Below are 19,795 nucleotides of genomic sequence, written 5' to 3' on the forward strand. Positions count from 1 at the left end.
CTTTCTTGCTCTCAAATATTCCAACACCTGGAAGACATTAAAGCCTGCTGAGTTGTATTTGTCTGCCAAAACTACGCCCCAAAAATGCACCATATGGCCAAGAGATTTTTGAGAAATGAAAATAAGGAGACTTACAGAAGAGACTTACTGCTTATGTCTCTGAACAATGATGCATAAGTCAGGAAGTGGAGGTGGCTGACTATAGTTCAGATATATTATATATATTTTTTTCTTTTTAGTGGTTATGAAACATACTGGCAATACTATATTTCCAAACTTACTTACAGTTTAAAATGTCAACTACTTAACAGCTGATAGCATATCCCAGGAGGAAGTATGTTCACACCATGACTGGAACACTGGCAAGGAAAAGCACTGGATGAATTCCCTTCAAAAAGGTTTTAGGCTCTTGAAATACAGATCTTCACATCTGCATGGAGAAACTACCAAGATCTGCAGTGGGTGACCAGCAGCATAGGTCTGGTCTTCCTGCTCTTCCCCCTCTTCTTCCCCTCATCACCTTCAACTCTGGAGAGTGGCTTCTTCTGGGCGAAGCGTCATACTTCTGCTTTCTTGAAAGGGAATCAAGACGGAGGTAGCACTGAAATGATAGTGAGTTAGCCCCAAATCCTGAAAGAGTTACTAGCAGAGGTAGTGCAAGTCTTGTGGAAAGGGTTTGGCTATGCACTTCAAGCTTCTTCACTGTCCCAAATCTACCAAACCCAACAGTGATTTAACTCAACAGTTTCATGCAAAGACATGGTCAGGCATGTGGGAAGGGGCCACTAGAAGCTTCTTCACCTATGGTCCCTTCTGCATGTGGCCAGCTAATTTGGATATGTCCACTGACCTTCCCTTCGGGAAAAAATCAGCATCACTGATGTTGGTGTTCAAAATGGCAGCAGTGCCTGGACTTACCTGTACTGCAGCTGCCTGATCATTATTTTTCAGAGCTAATCAAGAAAATTATAGAGAAATCTCAAAACATGTTCACCTGCTTTTTTTATTTAGTCATCAAATTCTTATGCTAGGAAACTTTTTTCTCTACCATGAATCTTTTTCCAGTCAGATTTCAGTCCTTAAAAATCATACAGTTTATGATCATATGTGTGTCAAGTGTCTCGCTGTCTAAATAGCTGGGAGGAAAAAGTGTAGGGAGTAAAGTTGCGAAGTTTATTCTTTAAAAGAAGAAAGATCAAGCATAGTGCTTTTAAATCTCAAAGAAAGCTAGACTTTTGATACTTCATAAATAAAAGATCACTTCAATTTTAATTTAAAATATGAGATGCTTCAAAGTTTTTGAATGAAGACAGCAATTTAATTCTTTATGTTTAAATATTAATTTGCAACATGCTAGATGATGCTGATTTATTTTTTATTTACCAGAGGAACAAATACAGTTGTCTTGCAATGTGGCTAGAGTATCCCTCAAGTTATTCATTTTCCTCAGTTTTGTAGATATCGATAAGTAAATCAGTGTATTGCTATTTTAAAGTCAATTTAAGGGTATCAACAACTTCTCATAATCTGGCTACTAGGATGTGGAACCAGCCATCCTGAAGTAGGTGCTCAATTACCTTCTGGACAAAACTAGTTTCCTCTTGCTTTTGACTGATCCCTGTCCAAAGTGCTTCTTCTGAGCACTTAAAACTCTGGAGAAAAAAAATAGCTGTGTGTCTACCACAATAGGACAAGAGGCTGGTTTTGGAACTTAGAAACATGTAAATAGCATGAATGTAAATCTAGAAATACTCAGTAAAAACTTCCAGTGCTCATATATCAAGTTAAATATGTTTTGTATTTTGAATTTTAGGAATCCGATCATGGGACACAAACTTGATTGAATGCAACTTGGATCAAGAACTGAAACTTTTTGTGTCTCGCCATTCAGCTCGATTCTCTCCTGAAGTTCGAGGTGAGTTTTCTTTAGTTCTTAGAAATGTTTGTCAAAGTTTTGTCCTGGGTTTTTGTTGTTATTTTAAGAGTAAATAAATAAAGACGCACAGGTCTTACAGGGCCCATTTTCATTTGTAATTCTTTACAATGAATACATTTTACTCTAAAATTATCATTTGTTTTAACTTTCTGACAAAAGGAAATGTCTCAACCATTTTAAAATAATCAGACTTTTAGTTTAGCTTCACGTATATTGCTATGATTACTTTGGCAGTAGATGTTAGCATTAGGGCCCCACTGAGGTTAGGTGAAACTTGTTTTCTGACTGAACAGTTTGTGTGATAACAATCTAACAGTACTGGAGACCGAAGCTGTTCCTTATTGTGGTAGGTAGAGTGCACACACAATATTCCTTCATTTTCACTTTGCTAGGTGTCCTCCAAGAGGTAAGAGTTGTCCTCCGTGCCCCAGGCTCATAGCAGTTTGTGGCTTGTCCTGCCACTATAGCAATGGTGGTTGAGGTGGAAATGTACCACTTAGGACCAGCCTTACCAGCTCACAGCCAAGAGTCACTTGAAAACTATCACAGTGACCTTTGGGTCAGGAATTGAAGTGTCAGTGATAACTAATTAGCCCCTTAATAATTCCCTGCCATGTTCGTCCCTTGGTTAAGGGGCAGTTACGGGAAAACCTAAGCAAGCATTTGTCTGTGAAATTCAGGAATTTTATTGCAGGCTTTCTTCAGCAGATCCACTATCTTGATCCATCTACTTCAGGCAAAATTGCATCCCATAGCCTTTGGGTGAACAGGCTGTTCAGTCCCTCAAAATGCACAGATATTTGAAGATGTACAATGACCCTGGAGGAATGCAGTAGAAAACTTGTGCCTGTGTGCTAGCGCAAAGCCCCTTGCTGCCCTTATCCATGGAAGTCCCAAAGAGCAGAGGGTTGTCACCTCAAGATCAGTTGGGCCATTATGATTTTTCAGAGCTGTGTGGGAGAAGAGGCCACAGTCCTCTGGGAGCTCAGGCCCTCCAGTATCTATTTGGAGAGTCTTTCTACTCCTTGGGATGACAGAGGGAAGCAGGAAACAGAGTCCCTCCCTCTGCTGTCTTGGTATGTGGAACAGGAGGATTTACATCCACAAGTGAATGTGGGTCTGCCTTCCTCCTTTGCTGAAAGGAGAGTCTTCCCCCTAGAAGGTATCTTTATAGGGTTGGTAGAGCCAGAACTGGTATCACTACTTTTGTGTGAATATGGCTGAAGCCCCATGTTTCTCCTGAGCGAAAAGCCAGAGCCATCTCTTGTTATGAAAAGCTGAGGAGTGGATGGTCTACTGTGACCACAAGACCTTTCCTTGCCTTTTATAAGGAAATTATAATTTTCCAAGGTTCATGAGGCTGCTTTCCCCTCCCTTCTAACCCTCCTCCCCAAGCCTGACCTCTCTTTAGAGGATTCATAACCACTAAAAAATAATTTTGTGAAGTGTAAAATTTGTTTTTTGTTCTGGTTTCATGGGAATCAAATATTTGGAAAGTTTTTAATGCCTCATTAAGCAAATGCTGAGTGAGCATATGTGAAATTAATCTTGACTTTCAGCTAAAAAAAATACATAGCCTTCTTGAAGTAGTATAGGTTGTTTTCACTGGTGAATCATTGTGGATATGTGCATATTGACTAAGATTATAAATTCTGGCCTTACAAACACTGCTGAAGTATGGAGAAGAGGGTTATGAAATGTTGTATCATAATACTACATCGTATTCCTAGGGTCAATGAGTATACACCATTGACAAAGATCTTGATGTTGTCTTAGCGTGATGGTATTGACCTGATGGTCCTGAATAACGTACCAAAATGTCTTGTGTAAATAATTCTTCCGCTCCCGGTGTAAGTTACAGCAGACTCTCTCTCTATGGATATGGAGAGAGATGGCATAAACATTGCCAGATTTAGGGGAAAAAAAGACCTTTAATTTTTCCCTTGGTTTGAAGAATAGCAGAAGCAATACAAGAACACTCAGAGTGAATGTTTAGGGCCAAGGCATGTAGCTCCTGAATTACTTGGAAGTAAGCTCAAACCTAAAATATGTATCTTTAAGCTTAGTTTAAATGTTGCGAGGCAAATTCAGCTTCTTAGTGACACCAGTTGCCCCTTTTTACAATGGGAGTATTCTGATAAGTGAAACTAGCAAAATTTATCTTTAAGGAGTATAATGGTCAGTGCACCTCTATTCTAACATGCATGTGTTTTACTTTAAAACTTCAGTAAAAAAGATTCTTTGCAAAAATATTCTGAGGTTCAGTGTTTCTCACGGTCTTATTTAAACATTATGTCTTGATAGCATTGCATGAATTCAAATAAAGCAAACTGTCTGCTTTCATATAATAAATAGTATAAGATAATGTACCTCTTTTTTCAATAGAAAGATTATGGAATATTCTAGGAATTTTTATCTAGGAATTGTATTTTTAGTTGGTTTTTTCTTATTTGTCTAGACTTGCCTGTTTAGTCTGTCATTGTGTTGAATTACAGCTTAATTGCATGTGACTGGAATTCATCAACATCTCTATGACAAGCAGTAATGAATGTGTTTTTCAGTGCTGCTCAATCTTTAAACAATAAGCTGCCAAAATCTATGTTGAAAGAGCATTAAGGGAATCTTAAACCTGGGGGGGAAAAAAAAAACCCATGTCCAGGAATAAAGCTAGCCCTCTTGACCAATTTCTTCTCTCAGATTGTGCAGAAGCCCACTGGCATCTCCAGACTGTAACTGCGCAGATTAGAGGAGACTAATGTTTTAGTCTCTCTCTGTGGTTCTCTGATGTTGAATCTGCGTGAGACTCCTTTGTCTTCTCTATGGTCTCATAGGAAGGAGGCTTTTTTGTAGCCATATGCTAATAAAATTTCAGAATATTTAGTTTTTGTTATAATACCTGAGTGTTGAATTTTGGTGACTGTTTAACCTGCAAAACTGGCTATATTCATTCTAAAGAGAGGTGATTGTGAGCCCATATTCTCTTTTGGCCCCACACGTGGAAATCCTGTGGAATTTGGGTAACTAGTGACCCCTTGTGCAAGGGAAGTATTCCTCCAAGGTGGTAGGGGAGTCTGTGGTACATAAGATGGGATGTGATTAAACAGCCTTTATTTGCAACCTTTTGAGACTAAACCCTCTGTGTGACTCGATCATCAGGACAATTAAGTCGGGAAAGGGTAGTCACTTAGGGTGTCTGCACAGCTCCTAGCATGGTGAGGGCTGACCACTGGTGAAACCTGTCTGGTTAGGATGTTTAATCGTGATAACTAGCACCGGTTTAGTAGGTGTCTGCGCACTCGCAGTGGCTTGAGGATACGCGCAGCAGCAGCGCGAAGGGTATGACTGTTCCTCCGAAAGGAAGCTTGGGGAAATGGGGCCCAGCCTGTCCCTACACGGCATGCCTGTAGCTTATCAGGAGTGGCACGCGAGCAAGTGTGCCTGTTGAAGTGCTCATGTGGTTTTTTCACTTGAGGATTTTGAGGTCTAATCCTTCTCCATTTGCAGAGAATAGCAATATACATACTGCTGTTGGAGCGTGATTGGATCCTAACACATTCCTTCTGTTTCTCAGAAGATAATGGATTGTCTTGGCAGTGGTTTTGCATCTTATATTCAGCTGTTGGACAAGTTAAGGATAACTCATCATTCCCTGAAAAACAGGATTCAGAATGGAAATGCTAGCTGATTTTTTTCTGATACCTTGTAAAGTAGCTGAGTTAGCAGACTCCTCAATAATATCCAGTCTTGCAGGGATGTTGCTGTCAGGTGCTAGTGAAAAATGAATAGCAGAGCTTATTAACTGGTTGCCAAGGCAACAGGCAGCATGACTTAAAATGGGCACTCTAGCGCTCACCTCTTTGTTTTCTGTCATGGACTCATGATAACTTCCATTTTATGTTAAAGTGAACTTTACAGGGACAAAAAAACTCAAGCTGTAAAACGTATATGCTGGAAGAGGGCTGCGTAGCTGGTAATGAGGCAAAACAAGTGGAGAGTTTTGGTAAGAGCTCTGTTGAAACTGCAGCTGTTCCTACCAATCGTTTTTCAATTTAAAAAAAGTGTTTTGGCTGCAAAAAGCTGCTTCACAAAGGCAGGGTAAATGGATTTTGCAGGGGACCACTAAGGGTCCTTCTGTAAGATGTCCACACCTGCCATTTTGTCCCTTGCTTCCACCTGGGGACACTAACTGTTGCATTGGCATGTATTCAAGTCCTTGTCTAGATAAAGACTGTTTTATTGAAATTGCTGCTCAATAGCTGGTCACCCCTGTGGACCCTTTTGGTCTCTAAGCAGAAGCGCTGCTGAAGCCGCGCGCTGTGGCCGCTTTGCACTTTGGCGTTCTGAAGGAAACGTATCTGCAGGAGACGTGTTTCCTGACAGAGCAGCGCTGGAAGGTCTCGCCTGGCCCATAAGTCAGCAGTTGGTGATGGCATCGGCTTAAGGGATTCCTTCCTTATCTGCGCCCATAACTTTTTGCCAGTCTCTCTAAGGCCAGAGAGCAACTTGCCAATGTGCAGGATGTCTTTGGTGTCCCCTTGGCCGCCACCTGTGCAAGCAGTGAGGGCGGCCTTGCACATGGGCTTTCTGTGGACGGCTGTTGTTCTCTGACAACTGTCATAACTGCAAACAGCTCTGTTTTCAGTTTGAAAATTGCCATTTTAAAAAATTACAGGTAAGGATTATTGGTATCCTGTGGAGAATTTTCTGACTTGTGGATTTTGGTCATCGATGCCTGCAACTTTGTAGTTGGCCAAAATGGTATTGTCTCATTGCCTTCGTCAGCGGGTCTACACCCAGTTAACATCATGCCTAGTGTCTTGTAATGTGAGCTCATGGATAGGTTTTTAGTGCTGTCCTACTGGAAACTACAATTAATCAAAAATCTTCAGGTAAGATAAGTCCTTCGGGAAAACCTATCATCCAAAATGAAACAAGCAAAAAAGCTAAGTAGTCAAGGCCAGATTTATATTTTGGTCACGCCCACCTAAAGCTGGGTAACCCAGATCAGCCTGGTTCCTCGCCTGTGTGGTGTACTGTGAGGTCCGTCTACTGTGCTGCATAGTCCTGTGTCAGGGTGGGGGGAAAAAAGAGGTGAGCCCAGTAGCTGAGCACTGTCACTAAGCACTTGGGAATTAATTCAGCTTAAAAACAAGTAGTCTGGTATGCGCAGTCAGGGGCAACCTATAAATATGATTCTCCAGCTATTGCAGACTGTGGGAACTAGAATAGCTATCAAGCGGAGTCATTTTGGCTTGTTGTATATTTGGAGAGGTTAATTTTAGTTGGCTACCAGACTTGTTTTGCATTTTTAAAGTATTTGTGCCTTGGAAGGGGGCAAATGGGAGGCAGAGTGGAACCTGAGCAGCACCCGAGCCGAGGTGGCGGATGCGGGTGTCCTCATGGGGGACATAGGCGTGCAGGCGCCCGTGGCCTGCTCGTGCCGTGCTGCTGTTGTGTGCAATGCTAGGGCGTTGGTGGATCGGGAGGGGATTACCGCGCAGCAGCTGCTATGTCTAGGTAGCATAGCATTGTCTAGGTGACATAGCATTGTCAAAAAGCTTCCTTTTTTAGTAGTAATCAAAATTCCAGAGATGTGCTAATAAGTGATTTTTATCTTTCTGGTGAATAAGTTGTTGCACTTCTGTGACAATCATTCTGGCACTGACTTCCACTCCTGTTATTTTAGGAATGATCTCAAAGAAAATTAGCATGAATTTACATTACTGCTAAAACACCAGTACGTGGTGATGCTAAGCTGTTAATGTGAATCAGCAAAATTACTGAGAGGTTATTTTTAAATGCCTTATATCACAAGTACATATGAGTTCGGCTGTGTTAGAGCTGCTCATGTTTTATTGGAACAGGTTTTTGACTTGTGCGAGGAGGGTAGCAGAGGCATAGAATTAAATTAGAAGTGAGTAATGATAGAATTTTAACTCCATTAGGAAATTTGAATCCCCATTCCTCTTTATTAGGTATGCTGAATTATCCTCCTAACGATGTATTCACAGGAGTTATTCTGTTAAGGGTTATTTACAAATACTTACAATATTATACTTAACTCATCCCTAATGAGACTCCTCAATTTTATTTGCCAGCATTTTGTCTTTAGATGTCTGAGACTGAAGACTCAAACAATATTTTATTTTTGATCCTCGCCCAGTGTCATTTGCAGGCGACCTACCTCTCATCTCTCCTTCATGGATTTATAATAAATGTGTAACCAGAACATCTTTGCCACTTTTTTCATCTAGTTTCTGGTTGACGTGAGCAGCATTTCTCTGCTCAAAATGTCAATTTTTAAAATTTTTGCTATATTTATATTTTTAGTTGCATGTATTTGTCCATTACTTTTAGGTACAGTTTATCAATCACTTGAGAGATAAAGCCTAATTAGAAACATTTAACATTTATCACAAGAAAAGACTTGATGCAAGTCCATCTCTGAAATAAATGGACTGGGCTTTGGATAAAGCCATAAAAATCAGAGCAAATATTTTCTAGTATCTTTAAGGTAGAACAAGGATCAAATTTTGTGCTCTTAAAAGGGAGAAAAAGATAATTAACTTTGTTTTCTTGCCAAATGAAAACGGTACTTTATTTGCAGTGAGTAGCCTTCCTTTGTGCTCGATGAGGAGAACGACCTCAGCCTTCCCTGGGAGCAGGAGTAGGTGCTCCTTGCCTGTTAACTGAGTAGAAAGGGTAGCACATGTTGTATTCCCTGTTGCCATATGTAGCATGAGGGGCGCAGCTGTGACTGCTGCCGTCAGCCTCCCAACAGCACGAAGAGCTCCAGCCGTCCTGCGTCTTGAAGGGACAAACGCAGAAAGGGCCGCAGGACATGCGTTAAGAGTGCTGGCCACAGGTCCAGGGGCTCCTGCCTGGACACTGCTGGGAATATCCCTTGGGTACGTCACAGTCTGTATGGATAGGTAAGGAAGATACGCGCTGTTAGTCAGTAATAGTTGCAAATTGGAAGCTGAATAGCTCTGTAAGAAAGAGACCTGTGCTTTTGCATCACAGCCCCAGATGGTCCCACCAGAAAGGCAGGAATATTGGCACGTTTGGCTATGTGGTTTGTAGTCTCTGGTTGCAATCTGTTCCTAGAGTCAAGAGGCAAAACCAGCACTCCCGATGTCTTTCGTTCAAATGCTGGTGGTTTGTGGTCTGTGTGCAGCATAGACTCAAAGACATGAGGACGTGACTTTTCTGGTTCCTGCTTCTTCTCTTGGTTGAAATTAGCCTGTTTATGGTTCAAACAGAGTATGGTTCAAACAAGTCAAAATTAAGTAAAAAATGATGATTGTGTAACAAAAAATGGAATGTGATAATAACTAGGCGTGGTATTAAGAAATTAGTTTTTGTATGAGATTCAGTGAGTATTTTGATGTTGCAGCTTTATGTAATTTGGTATTTCAGAGCTTCTTTATAATGGTGAGATGAGTCACTTTGAGCATGTTCCTCACATACCTGTATGTGGGAGATTCAGCCCACCAGGACTCTGCAAAGCTGAGGGGTTTTATTTAAAAAAAAAAAAAAAAAAACACACACAACATACACATGCAACTTCCAAGGAGGCAAGCACTATTCTTAGTGGTTTAACTGTAGGCTGTGTAATCTGAGTGACTTTAATGAGCTATGGAGGCTTTCACCTGGAAGTCAACTCCCCCTGCTCAAGCTGGGCAGCCTTTGGTAGCTGTTCAAATTTTATGGCAGTTTTGTAGTTCTTCTGGAGAAAAGTCCACTCCCAGCTTCATCTCCTCTGTCCTCAGTCACAAAAAGGCTTCTTCTCATAAGCTCTTTTGAACAGGGTTGTCTCTAAATCTGAGTTTGTATATTCATTAACAAGGGCAGGACTCCAGACTGGAATGAGTCCTTTAGAAAGACCTTCAGGAAGGACTGAAGTTGCCTACCTCACTCTTAAGTGTGAGAAATTGGCATCATGGAAACTTTCCCATCCAGATAAGACAGACTGAAAAAATTATAAAGCAGAGGAAAGGAAAAACCTGCCTTAATCTTTCTTGTTCAAGTCATGGTTTGTGCTGGTGCCATTGAACTTCTGGGAACTAAATATGGGATGAAGTCTGACAGTCCCCTAAAACAAAAACCCTTCTAGAAGAGTCTTGCTTCTAATTTTGGGGTTTTGCAATAGCCAGCGCATATCCTGGCACTGTGCATTATGGCCATCCAGCATGCTTTCATAACCTCAGACTGTCCCAAAACTTTCTCAGTCTTGCACAGTTCTCGAACTGCACTGAGTTTACACAGACTGAAAAAGTTCATTCAAAATTATTTCCTATATGAGCAGTACTTAAATAGGTATAAAAGGCAATATCTACAAGAGTATATGCAGATATGATTTAATGCTTGTTGCGGCTACTAATTTAATGGCGTTATTCATAATCACTTGTCTAGCTCTATTCAATTTTTTTAATTTATCATTACTAGCTGCAAAGCTCAGATTCTAAAAGTTCATTAGACTTAGCATTGAAAAATATTTAAACCTTCTAATTAGGTTTTTGTACTTTTGACACTCCCTAACCATTTTCTATAAGTTTTAATCTTTCTGTCTGAATTTTTAATTGTATTATACAAGGCCGTTCTTTTTACATTTCAATCTACTACATATATAAAAAGCTTGAAATGGTCTTTTGTTTGCTTTTATCTTATTCTACAGCATGAGCTGCTGGGCCAAATGAAAAACAAACCATCTTTCCACAGGACATGTGGAAGACATGGAAGTCACCAAAAAGAAATCCAAATGGAGACAGTGTATTATTTATGTGACCCTTTAGAAGTAAGGAAGGGATGCTTTGATCTCAGCACCGTCTCAATTGCATAAGCAGTTTGGCTGTACCAATTGTATTCCTGAACTGTCCCTAGTGGGAATAGTTGCTCTTTACCTAACAGCCCTCCATACCTATTAAGCCCTGTAATTACAACAGGAATTACAATTTGTCTCCAGCTTTGGTGGGATAATGTCATTGCATGTCAAGTAGGGGATTATCATGTGGAAGGAGACCTTGCTGACATTTTCATTTTATGTTAAACAGGAGGATCTGTTTGTATGAACGAGTTAGGAGGAGGTGTTGCCTTGCTTCAGCAGGGGGAGAAACCAGTTTGCTGGGCTGTGCTAGCGGGTGTGTGTCCTCTACAACCATTTAACAGTAATCACAGGAAAGAGGAGATACAAAGCATTCTGCAAAGTCTGGATTTCCTTAAACAATATAGACTTGCTCTTCAAGCTAGTGAGCAGTCTAGTACAATTCTGCATCATAGCTATATTTGCCTAAAAAAGTATAGTTTTACCCGTTGGTTGTTTCATGCCTGGTGCTTTCCCTTCATGACTGAATTGGTATAATTGAAAGCCTATTCCAGGCCAAGGAATCTTTCTTGATGCCTTTAGCTTTCAGTCCGTTCCTAATGTGAGCCAGGCTCACGGCTGCACCAATCTTCACTCCCTGGGAGCAAAATGATTGTGTTCGCGATGGGGCCTCTCAAAAGACCTTCAGGAGGGATGATCCTTCTGATCACATCCATATTTAGCATGGCTGCAGCCCTTTGTTGGTAAGGCTTTACCTCTGTGTTTCAGAAACTGCTTTGGTGCCCCTGCCAGGGCAATAAGTGAACGGACATGGCACAGGCCAAAGACTTTATTCTGTGGTGATGCCATCCAAAAATATTTTCTGCTTTTCCTGATTTGCTTTGTCAGTTCTTCTCTCAGCTTATTTTTAACATTAGAAAAGCAGAAGGGAATAGCATACAAAATGAGTGAAGTGCTGAGTTTTGATATTAGCAGATGTTTTCAAGACTACAGAGAATGTTACATTCATCCTGGATGACACTTATTCTTGTTCTTTTCCCATTTCCTGTTCCTCCTCTGGTCTTCCTATATGTCATAGTAAGTCAAGGTGATGGAGTGGTAAAATGTGAGTGGCTCCTTGTCAGTACTGTGACTTCCAGGCTTGCTCCCTCTCTTGGAGCCACATCACAGCTACAAACTAGGGAATTTTATTTTTTATTTTTTTAAGAGATGAGTTTAGAAAAAGCTGTGGTCATGATTCTTTCTTATTGCAAATGTCATCTTGTAGTTCTACCTCATTCTACTTTTGGCTTTCCCCCACTATTAAATACATTAGAAGGTACCTCTGACACTTCCAACTTTTTTTCCATCCTTTTTGGTCATCCTTCTGAGCTGACTGCTGTCTGTCAGTGATGATCACCTCAATCAAGGCAGTGATCAGATTAGATTTAGACCAAAGTCCTTTCTGAATCCCCTCCAATATTATTCCCTGTCCTATCCTATATCTGTTACTCAATTCCAGAGGTGGGCCACTCTCAAACTGTTAGCTCAATACTAGACCAACTATATTTGGTTGGATGGTCTAGGTAACTTGGTTGTTGGTTAGGTACAGACTGGACCCAATAAACATCTGATCAATAACCACTGGAAACCAAAGAAGATGATAAACCAATCTCAAACTACCGCAGGTGTAGCGTCAGTGAATTTGCCTTGCCACAGTGCTCTGCTAAAAGTGTTTTGCAAGTGGAGTTAATAGGACATATATTCTCCACCTGGATGGCTGTTTGTGAAAGAATCATGAATTGGCTGTATAAAGCTCGGAGATGTGGTTGCTATAGCTGACAGCATGATAACAAACAGATTCAACTGCTAACAGCCTGATGCTGTTACAGGTTCTAGTGTCTAATTTAAAGAACTCTTGAGAGTTATTTTTGAGATCCTATGAAATAAGAAACATAAGAAAACTTGAATTGAGCTGCAAGACTGAGATTTCTTTTATTTTCCTAACTTTAAGTTATTACTACTTTGAAATGTTACCCTTTTCCAGTATAAAATTCATTTGTAATAGCCTTCAGGTTCAAAGTTCATTCTGGCCAAAGTTTCTACATAACATTCAGTATCATATCCTGCAGTTGAAACTATTTGATTTAAAATACTTAAACAAAAAATACAAGCTAACAACCTACTGCATATATCTTCTTACCCTTACCGTTATTTGGAAATACATTGCCTAGGAGGCATGCACCCTTTTTGCCAGAAGATGGCATTCTCAATGTCCATACTTATTGCAATGCAGTAACTGAGCAAATAGTAAAAATAGTATAAACACTTCATTGAAGACTTTTAGGTGGTGGTACTTAATGTGATACAAATATTTTTATTTTGCCCTAAAAATCTTGCTTGGAGTTTAATTTCGTACAACTCAGTTTGGAATGATATGTTGACTGTGAAGGATAAATCCCTCATTGTGAAAGAAGCTCAGCAAACTTTGGATGTCTTGTAGTCAGTGTAGGAGAAGCAGAGTACAGCTCATGCAAGGTGATGGCTCTTGCAGTTTGAAGACTACAGATAGTGATCATTTATGAAAATGCTTAACACTGCATTAACTCTGCAGAGCCAGCGCAGGGAAAAAAGTAAGACCATTATAGATGTGGGTGTATTTGTGTGTAAATTGACCAGCGCAGTACATATATCTGAAGAAATGCATGTTAAACCTGTCCTACGGATCTTGCATCCTGTGTGTTGTCAGAATGCCTCTAAGAGCTAAACTTCCCCTGTTTTGAAGCTGCAGTATAACTGCACCAAGACAAGTAGTAGTGCTGCCTCTGCCTTGCTGAACTTAAAGCACAGCATGAAATAAAAGCCCTGAGACCTAAGCAAGTAGATTCGGACTCACTTGTCAAGTTTAGTATATCTCAGTTTTTTCCCCCCGTCTCGGTCTGTGAGATGACTGCATTAGGAATACAGTTAGGAATACAGTGCCATTCATACAAATTAAATCCCAGTGTGACCTTTGCCCTTTCTTAGGGAGGGGGGAAAAAATACATGACTTTCTGAGTGATAGTAGAACATATGATATATCCTAAATCAAGAGACCTGAAATTTAATTCTTAACTTATCCCTTAATGACATGGAGGCTGTCTGACTGCAATACTCAGATGTTGCACACAAGCCCTTATTTGGATTATTCGATTGCAGGGATGTAATGCCAGTTTATTCTTCCCATCTTGCTTGAGTGAGATCCCCATCAGGGCCTGCTCTGCCAAGTGTGCCAGGAGGGAGTCTAATGTCAGTGACGGTGCTGCAGGTTCTTCATTTGAATTCACAGGGAGGCCACCAGCTCTCTTCAGATAAGCCACCAACCGGATGTCAAAGTAATCACTGCAGGGATCGCTCAACTTGATTTGAAAATAGCACAAAAGATGACAATTCAGGAAAAAGATAAGCCATTCCCCAATTCACATAACTCCTCCAGATTTCTGACTTGGGTTTTTAAAAAAAAAAAAAAAGACCATTTTATGAAACACTGCGTCTGTGTAGATCTGTGTGGACAAAACCTTTACATTTTGCAAATACTGGTAAATGCATGTTCATATACTTATCTGCTCAGCTAACTTAATTGTGGGCAAAGTAGCAGGGTTCTGGACATTTGTTAGGAGCAGATGTCTGTTTCCCCTTCTAAAAGATCGTAGCAAGCAGTTTATCTTAAACTGTGATTACTACATTCACTTTGTCAAATTATGCTTTCCTTTGAACAAATGTAAACTCTGAGTAATTTTACTGACAGCAGAAGGGTCCCTCTGGATGTACCCCATTGTACATCAGGGCAACGTTGGGGCGCTGCGAAGAATTACAGTTTGTAGATCCTGTGCGTAGCTGGTGTGAGGGGAGATTGATTCTGGGGAGCTGGTCTACAGTCTGTGGCAACGTTACACATAAAGCGAAATGCAGCACTATTGAGTTACTGTGGCACGACTGGAAATAAAGCCCAACAACTTTCTCATATGGTTTCCCTGTTAGTTTGGGCAGCGCTGAAGTTGGCTATAAATCAGTTGACTCCCATTAGACCTAAAGCCCTGTAGGAAGCTGAGTGGTTGTGCAAAGCGTAATCCAAGCCGGTGAAATACTGTCTGCCATCTCTAACAAAGCTTCGTTTCAAGTGGGAGTGAAATGCTTTTATGTGCTGCCACGTGTCTGTGGAAATATGCATGCTTTATTATTACTAAAATGTTCTTGCCAGTCTTAAATCCAGAAGTGCTTACAGGGTAAAAGTTAAAACGCCATGGAGAGATAAAATAAATGACATTTTGATTAGCCCTCAGAGTCTGGCTTAGTGACTGCCACAACCTTCAAATCCTGGGGGAAGAGAAGTGGCAGCACCCAGGCTCTGCCTTTTGTCCCCTGCTGGGTCGTCCCCTTCTGCGCAGCTGCTTATCTCCTGGTGGAGGGTTAATTAGGAGACTTTTAAGTTGAAGTTGTGGAAGGCAATTTAAATTCTGTCTGTGTGGATTATGGTCGGGTGGAGTTTATTAGCATGCAGATGGGGTTGCCATACATACCCTCCAAGCGGCCGGTGACTTGCAGGCGTTTTCACACTCTGGCAGATCTCTTGTGCCTTAGACTTGGCCCACATTTTCATATTAGCACGGTTTAATTAGACAAGGAGAGACTGCTGCATTTCCAGAAAGATCTACTGATACAACAGATCAATAGTTATTACAAAGATCCTTTCAAATAAACGCCTTTTCTGTTGGACAGGTTTGTGCATATCCAGAGGCCCTAGAGCCCTCCAAGAAACAATTAAATCCTCTCTGGTGTGAAATGGAATATTAAAAAGGATTAACAGTGACAGACCAAGTAGTCTCACTAGTTTCCATTATGTTTCCGTGTCTTGGTATTTTAATCTGGGTTTTTAGGTTTGCTAGAAAGAGCTGTTGATCTGTTCAGGGACTACTTCCCATCCCTTGTGGCAGCATAAACAAAAGGCAGGAAGTACAATGGGTCAAGATGTGGCTAAAAATGAATAAACCCAAAGAGAAGTGTACACCTGTAGAGAACATACAGCTGTTTTGAGAAGAGCTGAGGATGGTTTCAGACCGTAGGTTTATCCTGGTTATCCAAATTAGAAGTGAAAGTCAGCTTGAACAGTCAAAATGCAGCTTCCCTGGGTTGGAGAGGTTATGAAGGGATCCCATCTCCTAACCACTCGTGTGAGTAGCCAGCTTGGCCGTGGCCATCCAATACATGTCATAGGAAGAGGGACTGCATGATCAGGTCCCTGTTCACCTTGTGCTTCCCGTCTTGTTTGTTTTTTTGGTTTTGTTTAATTCATGCTAGTGTTCTATGCAAAAGACTCTGTTTACTTGTGGGGGAGCGTAATGGGACAATATGCAAAGTCTCCTTCCTTGTGAGGGTTCACAAAGGACCCGAAATAGAAGCTATAAATCAAAAACTTTTCAACAAAGAAAGGCAAGATGAAAGACTTTCTGATGTCAGCTACAAAGAAGGAATTATATAATTTGTATAGAAAGCAAACATTTTTCCTTTCCAAGTTTTGTGCAGTTTGGATTCATTTACATGACTGAGTTTGCAGAAGTTTGTACTCATATGACTATCTGTAGTTCTCATAATATATGGAATTGTAAGTATTATGTATATAGTATTAAAATGGCACTTTTCAAGTTGACTTAGGAGCCATATAGCAACATTGTAGAAATGCAGCCATCTGAAAAAATGCAATAAGGACAGCAAGTTAAAAATTATGTCTAAACTGGCAAATATGGGTAATTAGTCTAGCATAAATGAGCCCCTTTTCCTTTGCTGGTGTCTTTGAGTATAAACTGAATTTGTAGTTAGTCAGTCCATTTAGCTAGAAAAGACTTGTATCTAAAATTGCTTCCATTGGAAATCAGTGAGAATTTTGCTATTGGGCCTAATGCGGGCAGGATCAGCCCTCACGTTATTCCTTGTTCCTGTTCTCCATTTGTAAGTATGATTTTTTTTTTTTTTTTTAAGATTAAGAAAATACATTTGTGTGGATTTGTACTATTTAGAATTACAGCAGGCACAGGTCAGTTGGTTAACATTTAATGGGAGTTTCCCTTTTAGTTTAATTAGGAAATCAAGTTTGCCAGACTTTAAATGTATTGCTCTTCATATATTAAAAAAAAAAAGGCGACTCTGCCTACAGTGCAAGTTAATGAATATTTCCAGTGGAAATCTAGTGGCAACCTTTACATGTCCTCGTTTAAAGAAAATATTAAAGCTCACAGTATTTCCCTTCCCAAAGAAGAGAAAATACATCAAATGCTGAACTATTTTAATCTTTTGGGGGGAGGAAAAATGAAATCAGGTTGTCTCATATACCTAAAGCATCTCCCTGCATTGTTTTTTCAACTGATGATGATCCTAAAAGTGTACTTGAGTTGTATTCGTTTAATATTAGGTGGGCTAAATGTCTCGCCAGTGCTGACACTATGTCATTCTAATGAAGTATAATTCACGAGTGTCTGTAATTATACAGTCTATGTGTAATCAGCAAGATTTCCAAAGGGGATGTTTCACATCTAAAATAACATTTTCTGCATTGCATAGTGTAATTTCACCTGACGTTTTGCCAGCCAGGGCACAAGCTTTCTGCAAGAAGCAGCAAAGTATTGCTGGCCTCCTTTAGACAAAAGAAGGTGGAAAATTGAGTTGTTATAAATCTGCTTCTAATTATGCTAATAAAATATTACATCATGTAGATCGACCTGCTGTAGATCTTAGATACTTCTTCTTTGTTTTAGTAATTTGCTCTATTTGTTATGCATGAAAAATGCTTTTGATAACCCATGTTGATCATACTTGCAAATGAACCCATGGCTACAATTATTGCACTTAACATAAGGATATATCTTCAGAACGTACAATGTTGGAGGGTTGATAATGAGCACACAGAGTAGCTGAAGACACTGATTAATTTAATCAGGGTTATTTTGCCTGCTGCCAAAGTGTAGGAATATGAATGCTGCCACTGGAAAATGCTAGAGCATTTAACCTGTCGCTATGTATCTTGGGGAAAAAAATCAGTTCAGCCATCCTGTTTTAGAAGCACTGGTAGTGCGAAATATTTTCTCCAGTATCAAGGAGGTAGATATTCACTGCATTGTTCAAATCAATTTATTATGAACCAGCATGACACTTAGCACCATGGACTTTAATAATGCCCAGAGGCATTCACATGAAAATTGCTCATTTTAATTATGACTTGATTACTTTTTTCATTTAAACCATAATAATAAAGAGTTAAGCACAAAGCTCCAATAGCTTGCAAGGGTCCTTTCCCAGCTCTCTCCACCTAATTTCGAAAGATTCATCTTTCATATACAGCTTCAATTTCAAAGTCAGATAAATATTTTATATCCGTACTTTAAGAGCACTTTTTCCAGCCCCCACACCCCTTTATATGGACTGCTGAATAGTTGTTGTTAGTGCTCCCGAAGCAAGGCGCTTGCCACCCAAGGGTTTAGGTCATTCTTTAGGCGAAACCTCTGCCAACGCGGATGGTTAAAAGAAAAAGGCTGGTAGATCCAACTTGTCCCGAGTCAATGATTTTGGTTGTTGGAAAAAGAGGCTCAGCACAGCGCTTACTTCTGTGTGGCTGGAAACGGGGCATGCAAGAGATGGACTTTGTCTTGCAGATGGATGCTGCTAATGGAGCCGCCTGTGAGAGCATTCTCCGCCAGGTGATTTATAGACCAGTGTTAATGCAGCCTCTTGCAGGCTGCAGATACTGTCCTCAGAGGCAAAGGAGGAGTGATGTGTTGGTGACAGCTGCTCTCGGGGGAAGAAGGATAGGGGCTGAGAAATATATCAAGGGGAACATCGGTGGTAAAGAGACAGGCTGGATGGCTTTTACTCACGTTCTGTGAAATTTCTGGGTGACCCTGCTGGCTATAAAAGAATAAAATGGCAAAGATTTACTGCCATTCCATCATTGACTGATCCACGGGCTGGAAGAATGTCTTTCAATTTATTTAGGATTACTTATGTGCAATTTCCCCATATTTTCATGTCAAGACCCTGTTAAGAAAAATATTTTTTGTGGCCGCTGCTAGCAGAAGTGCTAAAGGGAAGGAGGCTCTGCTTCCCTTTGGGCTGTTCAGGGGACTCTCTGCACCAAAGTGTCCCTAGGCCCCCTTCCTGGGGCAGAGGCTGTGACCTGCTCAGGCCGCGAGCAGTGCCCGGTCCCTCGGCTTTGAGGACATCTGAGCCATGTATCCCCTGACAGCCACAAGCATTTAATGAGAATCCCAAGGGATGGTCAGCTAGAGCCCCCTCTGTTTTCACAGCCACTAGCTGTTTTCTTGGTCTCTCAGTGACTAGTGAGGATCATACAGACCAGGAGAGATGCAAACTTTAAAAATGCCAGACCTAGATTTGACGTGTCCCTTCATCCTGTAGCCACCCCTAGGAGAGATTTAGGCTGATGGTGGCTGGGAACAGAAGCAGCAAGTGGAGAGAGGGACTGGAGACAGCTTTGCTTTCCTGGGTATCACCCAGTGACTTGCAAAGTGGCTTTTGTTCCTTGCTAGGGAAAATGCTTTGTTGACTGTCTCAAGCTGCAATGCAGCTAATATCGTCTTCATTTTACTGTATTTTTAAAAAACTTTAAAAACATTCTGTTGAATCTGGACCTTCTAAAAGATGGTGATGATGATGAAAAGAAGCCTGTTATCTCCCTTATATCAGCCCAAAGAAAATCCTGCTATTTCTAATGTAATATAGATTTTTCCCTGGAGGCAACACTTATTAATAGCCTACAGTGAAATTCAGACCTGGAAATTGCTTTTGTGTCCTCATGGAGGAGGAGAAAAAAAAAGTGAAGTACACACTCCATGTTACATTTGCTCTTCAAACATCATTTTCAGGTTAATCAGTACTAAAGAAGAATTTTTTTTAAAGCATACCCCTTTTAAAATATTACTAGATGAGTGGCTCTTCAATAGCCAGGCAACCTGTTCAGACCATTTCTTGGTATAGTGTTATTCTAGGGTAGAAATAATTCATTTAAA

The 19,795-nt window shown here is 40.5% G+C and overlaps 1 protein-coding gene across 1 annotated transcript in view; it reads left to right on the forward strand.

The window, feature by feature from the left end:
• LOC104152981 (microtubule-associated protein 1B) overlaps window positions 1-19,795 on the forward strand; it is a 73,796-nt gene that overhangs the window by 3,538 nt on the left and 50,463 nt on the right. Inside the window, exon 2 of the mRNA XM_068925262.1 lies at window positions 1,814-1,915. Within this exon, the coding sequence (XP_068781363.1) occupies window positions 1,814-1,915 (102 nt within the window). The remainder of the gene's footprint in view (window positions 1-1,813; window positions 1,916-19,795) is intronic.

This window comes from Struthio camelus, chromosome W (assembly GCF_040807025.1).
Source record: "Struthio camelus isolate bStrCam1 chromosome W, bStrCam1.hap1, whole genome shotgun sequence".
Taxonomy (NCBI): domain Eukaryota; kingdom Metazoa; phylum Chordata; class Aves; order Struthioniformes; family Struthionidae; genus Struthio; species Struthio camelus.